Raw genomic sequence first — 6,000 nt, forward strand, 5'->3', positions numbered from 1 at the left:
ATTTAATGTATTAGTAATAATCTTGATAATTGTAATGTATTCTTTTTTTTTTAAACTTTATTTTTAAATGCAAGTTTTAAAGTTTTACAAAGACAAACAAAACATATAAATCAAACAAACAATCCTGAACATATACTGTAGGTCAGTGGGGAAAATAAAAATATTTTGTTCCAGAAAGAAAAGAAACATACAATAGTATTGCTCCGTATAATATAGGGTTACAAATATCCATAGGTGAGAGATGAAGGAGGGAGGGGGGATTACAGGAAAGCAAGCAAAAGCCATCCGGCCAGGGAAGGAAGACTCTCCAGGGTAAGTCCATCAAAACATCAGTCACAGCGGCGAGGATCAACAAAATGGAAAAGAAAAGAGTTGCTCTATTTGGTTTTCTCATTTACATACAAGAGCCATTTCAACAAATACTTCTGGGCTTTATTACGGTTCAGTCTTAGAGAAAAGGTCAACATCTCCATTTCATATATTTCCTTTACAGTGGCTGACCACTCTCCCACCGTCGGCGGCTCCCTGTTAAGCCATTTCCTTATTATCGATTTCCTGCTGGCTGTCAGAAATATCTTAAGAAGATACTTATCCTGGGAATTGAGATCAACTGGTAGATTACACAAATATACAGTCTGATAATTATACTCAATGTCAAAACCAAGAATTTAATATATTTCTTTAACTACAGCTAACCAGTACGGCTGAATTACTGGTCAGCCATCACATTATTACACTATCTCCAGCAATGCCCAGATTCTGCACTGCCACTCTGTAGAAAATTTTTCTTGGGGTGATAAAAAACCTGATAATATTCTTCCATGCGAATTCCCTCCAGTGCCCTGAACTGGTGGCGGAGGAGTTTATTTCACATATGTTTAGCCAATCATCCTCTGTCAAAATTATATTTGCTTCCCTCTCCCAGTTACATTTGATATATGATGTAGATTTTTTTTGTGACGTTGCAGGCATAAGTATAATCTAGAGACCACTTTCTTATGGATTTTACCTTTATATGCATCGATGAGAATGTCAATGAGATCCAAGTCACCTTCTTTCTGGATTTTAATATTACTATCGAAATGATGCCTAAGCTGCAAATATCTGTAGAAATCTTTTTTGTCTAAATCATGGTTTTCCCTAAATTGTTGGAAACTGTCCAGGCCAGTATCAGATGAAATTACACAATACGAAGTAAGGCCTTTTCGAGTCAGTTCCTTAAATCCCATATCAAGCTGTGCTGGTCTGAAATCCCTATCATGTTCAACCTACCTTAATAACCGTGCTTTCCTCTCCAAGTGTGAATTAGAAACCTCTTTGAACCAGATATTAAGGGGAATTTTTGTAAGGTCACTTAGTTTACTTGAGTATATGGTCTTGAGGGTTTTTATCACCCACTCAGCAAAGGTTCAAGAGGGATATCAAGTTGGTTCAGCTCTAGTTCCTTCCATCTTGCATCGTAATCCTCCTTACACCAGTAAACTACATACTGCAGTCGTGCTGCTTTGTAATAGTCCTCCAAACATGGGAGTGACATCCCTCCTTTATCTTTCGGCAGGTATAACGTATAACGTAAGATTTGTAGTTTTGTTTTGTTCGTCTTTCAAACTGTTTGAAGCTGCTGTTGGACCGTCCATAATAACAAACACTGTGAGTGAATTTAAGTTTCCCCAGGTCAGCAGTGATGCTACATGTTTAGAGCTTTTATTGTGAAGGGATAGAAGCCAACGTGGAGGTGATAAGAGTATTTCCCCAAATTGATAAATGTGTGTCTGTGTTGCTCTGCTCACATTAAATGTTTCATCTTCACAGATTCGTCTCCATCACGCCGCTCTCTTACCGACCGTCACCTTTCCCTCAGAGCAATGCATGATGGTCAGAGGTGCATCCCCCGCGCTGGAAACGCATTTTCGGCGCCCCGACAGGCGTATTCGTAGGTTTAAGGTGGAAAGAAATTCTTTTTACTATGAGTTAACGTGTCAACATTAATCACAGGACGTTTTTCTGATTAACTGCGGGTTTTTTTGGCTGCAATTAAAGCGCAGCATTATTCTTGTTAGCAAAACCGGAAGTTAGCATCGCCCCTTTCACTCTTTTCTTGCCTGAATCATCTTCGGCATCGTTTACCGTCGTCTTGTGTCTCTATTGTGGTTATTTTATGTCTAATTGTAGTCGTTGTGGTCATTTTGTGGTTGTTTTGTGTCTCTGGTCACTTTGGGGTAGTTTGTAGTCGTTTCCGGTCGTCTTGTGTCTAATTTAGCAACTCTGTGTGGCCGTTTAGCATCTTCCTAATCATTTTGGGGTTGTTTGTAATCACGAACTGTGCCAAAAAATACATTTAAATAATTATTATAGCTAGTTTAGTCAGTATCACTCTATCTTTCAACGGCACCTGCTAGTTGCCTACAAAAATACGTCATCGCCTCCTCTCTCTCTGGCGATCAATGGAAATCCCCTTTTCGAGCTGTCAACCGCTCGTTTGCGCTTTTTAAATGACTGTCCCATCTCGGCCGCCGTAGACAGCGGCGCGTCCCGCCTACTAACCAGTAGTTGAATTTAGGAAGTCCACCGGATGATATTTTGTTGTTTAGCAGCAGTCCGACCCCCTTTTACATCCAGATAAACTCTGTAGGAGAGATGCTCGGCTGTGTGTGGTGAGTTCAGGGTCACTCGCCGTGCGCAGGAACATGGCTCCGGTGCGTTCAAAGTCCTCAATGTTGTGGCTCGTCGCTGCTGTTGTTGTGACAGCTCACGTGAGGGAAGCTGCGGGGAAACCGAAACGGATCGGCGACGGGGCGGCCTGCGAGTTACGAGACAACGCGGTCAGCTTGAGGTCCAGCAAAACGTCCGCGGCGGTGGACGGGCCGCAGCCGGGTGACCCCGCCGCGGCGTTCACGGTCCCGACCCTGGACGGGGAGTTCTCCTACCGGCCTGATGCTCCGCAGGGGCCTCTCGTCATACACGCCTTCTCCAACAAGTCGGGCTTCCTGGAGTGCATGTGGAGCTCGGAGTCGTCCCTGCGCAGCCTGCTGGAGGGGCTGCCCAACCGGACCCGGGTCCTCTTCCTGTCCCTGGACGACTCTGCGGTCACAGACGCGCTGTGGATGAGAGAGCAGCTGCAGCGGGTCGCCGAGGACAGGTGAGCTCTAGGTCAAGGTGTTCAATGTCCAGCAACACGTGGTAGAACACAACTAAGTACATTTACTAAACCTCTGCACAATTATGAGGTATTTTACTGGAGTAGTTACTACTTTATATACTTTTACTGTGAAATATTTTATTTTTTGCACCCAAAACACACAATCAAATCACAAATATGATAATCTAGCAGTGCAATGTATATATATATATATATATATATATATATATATATATATATATATATATATATATATAGTATACACTAATAACAATAATAATAAAGCAGAAATAGTAGCAGTTATATAACAAAGTACAGAGGTGTTATGAGCTAAATGTCCTGGAAGTATCAAAAGTAAAAGTACTAATCCTGCAGAAAAACATCCCCTGTAACTGATTGATCTTTCTCAAGTAAAAGTAGTAATACCACAGTGTAGAAGTATTCTTGTACTCCAGTAAAAGTAGCAGCAAATTATACTTAATATACAGAAATGAATAAAAATACTTGATATGCAGAACGGCCCATTTCGGGATGTTATATTACTGGATTATGATACATTGATGCACATAAAACGTTGGTCATCACTTTGATGAACCACACGTGACCGTCTGCCTGTTTCCTTAGCAACAAGGAGGTTCTGTCCCGGCTCTACTTCTCCCCGGTGCCGGTCTTCGCTCTCGGGAACTGGATACCAAACGTGCTCTTCTACTGGCGCTGCACCGGACGCAGCTGCAGCTTCTCCCAGGTCGCGTTCAAGTCGGAGGGTAAGAGCGGCGTCTCGTCGTGGGTCCGATTCTAGGTTGATGGGATCACTGGGATCTTTGAGTACTAGATGGTAGTAATGGTACTTTCACCAAAATAAAGTACTGTCTAATGGTAGTCTGTCATATATTTAAACAACTCTCTTTTTTCCAGCTGTATGTATTTTCTTTTCTCCACACACATTAAGTGACAAAACTTAAACGTTTTTTTTTTTTTTTGCTGATGTCACCATTAGAAATGATCTCAACCAAATGAATTGCAATTCACAATATTATCCAGATAATCATCAAAATATGACTACATTTCTTAAAATGGCAGCAGAACATTTTGGAATCACATCCTGACATTTAGTAAAAAAAAATTAAAAAACTAACTTTTAATCCATCACTAAAAGAACACATTTTCTTAAGTTACAAAATTAAAATAATAATATAGATACAATTTTAAAATGAGCAACATTGTTTTTCTCATAATTCCTGGAGGCCTATTTATTTGAGAATCTGGGTGTCAGTTTACATCTAAAACTAATATGCACTCAATGTCATTCAATGAATAAGCAGCATTTTTATAGCATCTCTTCTCTTAAATTTTATTTATCACACTATAAACTGTCTCCCCGTATGATTGCATGCGTTGTGTTTGTGTCCCGACAGGGTGGAAGATGCCGATCATCATCAAGAGACTCGACGCCAGGTACGACTGGCTGATGACGCGCGGGGATCAGAGGTCGTTTCAGCTGGTGGATGCCGCTGACGCGTGTGAACCTTCGCCCTCGGTGGCGGGCGCCGTGGCCTGGGTGTCCGACGGCAACTGCTCCTACTTCACTAAGGTCGGTCCATGATGTCGGCCGCTTCTTAAAAAGGCAAAGTAACATCCGGGAACCTGCAGAAACCTATAGAAACAATCAGCCACGTCTTCATTTACTCTTGTTTTTATTCACTTAAAGCTTGACGTTAAAGTTTCAAACCTTAGTAGCACTATGGAGCAGTTTGTTTTCATGAGAAATGACACACCGACACTTTAAATATATGACACATTCAATCAGGATGTAGTGGATGGTGACTGTTCACAAGGTTCACACGGAATTTCTGGAATATCAGGGTATTTTGTTTGTAGCATGTTTATAAATTAGTTTCCATTTATCAAAGTGAATTATTTCCCCATGCTGTATTTTTCTTATTATTTCACGAGTTTCCTCCCATTTCGTAGAGTGGTTGTTATGGTTACTTGGTTTGTTAGCGCTCGTCAATAATAAAAAATTGCACCATTCAGTAGTGGAAACTTAACGTTTTGTACTTAAAGTAAACAAAGATTTAAAACACTGGCTCTTTTTTCTTGCTAAACACAAAGGCAGCTGTTTTTTATCTTCATTATAGGTCCTGGAAATTCAGCTTGTAATCAGTGAAAGTCAGGGAATCTGACATTCAACTTATTTTTGTTTATTTCTGGTGGTTTTTTTGGACAAAACAAGCCATTAGAAGAAATCTCCTTTTACAGGGAGCAATAAGGATCTGCTTTTCATGCTGTTTATTGAACTATGAATCAGTTTAATCTGAAGAATAATCGGTGGATGCTTTTTCTTCCTCCGAACGTTGCTTTTAAAGTTTTGACTTTCCTCTCGACCCTGCAGGTGCAGAACATGGCCAAGTCCAACGCCTCCGGCGTGCTCGTCCACGCTCTCCCCGGCGAGCCGCTCCAGGACATGAACTGTGCCGGGGACGACTGCGACACGACGCTGAAGGTCCCGGCTGCCATGGTGCATCGGGAGGTTTCCGTCGCTCAGGCTCTCCAGTAAGACCCGACCGACCCGGAGGATTAAAAACCTCCTCGCTTTGACGACTAGCGTCCTTGTGAACAGATTAACTGAACCCCGTCGAGGTTAAAGTAAAGCCTGTTGGCTTCCTCTCTGCTGAGGCTGCTCACAACATAAATGTTTCCAAAATAAAACACAAGCTTCAGGTGGAAAATGTTAACCCCTGAAATTCATCTTCCCACGTCTCTAAAGAACAGTTAAGAGTTTAGATTGATTGTTTCATTTAAGCTCATTAAAATCATCCTGTGTGACATTTTGGTTTTCCACGTCTCATCGTAGGTCTGGA

The 6,000-nt window shown here is 41.6% G+C and overlaps 1 protein-coding gene across 2 annotated transcripts in view; it reads left to right on the plus strand.

Moving 5' to 3' along the window:
* Positions 1 to 2,516: 2,516 nt before the first annotated feature.
* The window catches only part of LOC311024063 (uncharacterized protein), an 11,275-nt gene continuing 7,791 nt past the window's right edge, over positions 2,517 to 6,000 (plus strand). Inside the window, exons 1-5 of one of the 2 annotated variants that reach the window (XM_084026256.1) lie at positions 2,517 to 3,139; positions 3,764 to 3,903; positions 4,555 to 4,730; positions 5,532 to 5,692; positions 5,994 to 6,000. The exon at positions 5,994 to 6,000 is cut by the window's right edge and continues 134 nt beyond it. In XM_084026256.1, coding sequence (XP_083882382.1) covers positions 2,688 to 3,139; positions 3,764 to 3,903; positions 4,555 to 4,730; positions 5,532 to 5,692; positions 5,994 to 6,000 — 936 coding nt within the window. In that variant the 5' untranslated portion in view covers positions 2,517 to 2,687. The remainder of the gene's footprint in view (positions 3,140 to 3,763; positions 3,904 to 4,554; positions 4,731 to 5,531; positions 5,693 to 5,993) is intronic. The other variant, XM_084026255.1, reaches the window with a different exon arrangement.

This window comes from Eutrigla gurnardus, assembly GCF_963514095.1.
Source record: "Eutrigla gurnardus genome assembly, chromosome: 14".
Lineage (NCBI taxonomy): Eukaryota > Metazoa > Chordata > Actinopteri > Perciformes > Triglidae > Eutrigla > Eutrigla gurnardus.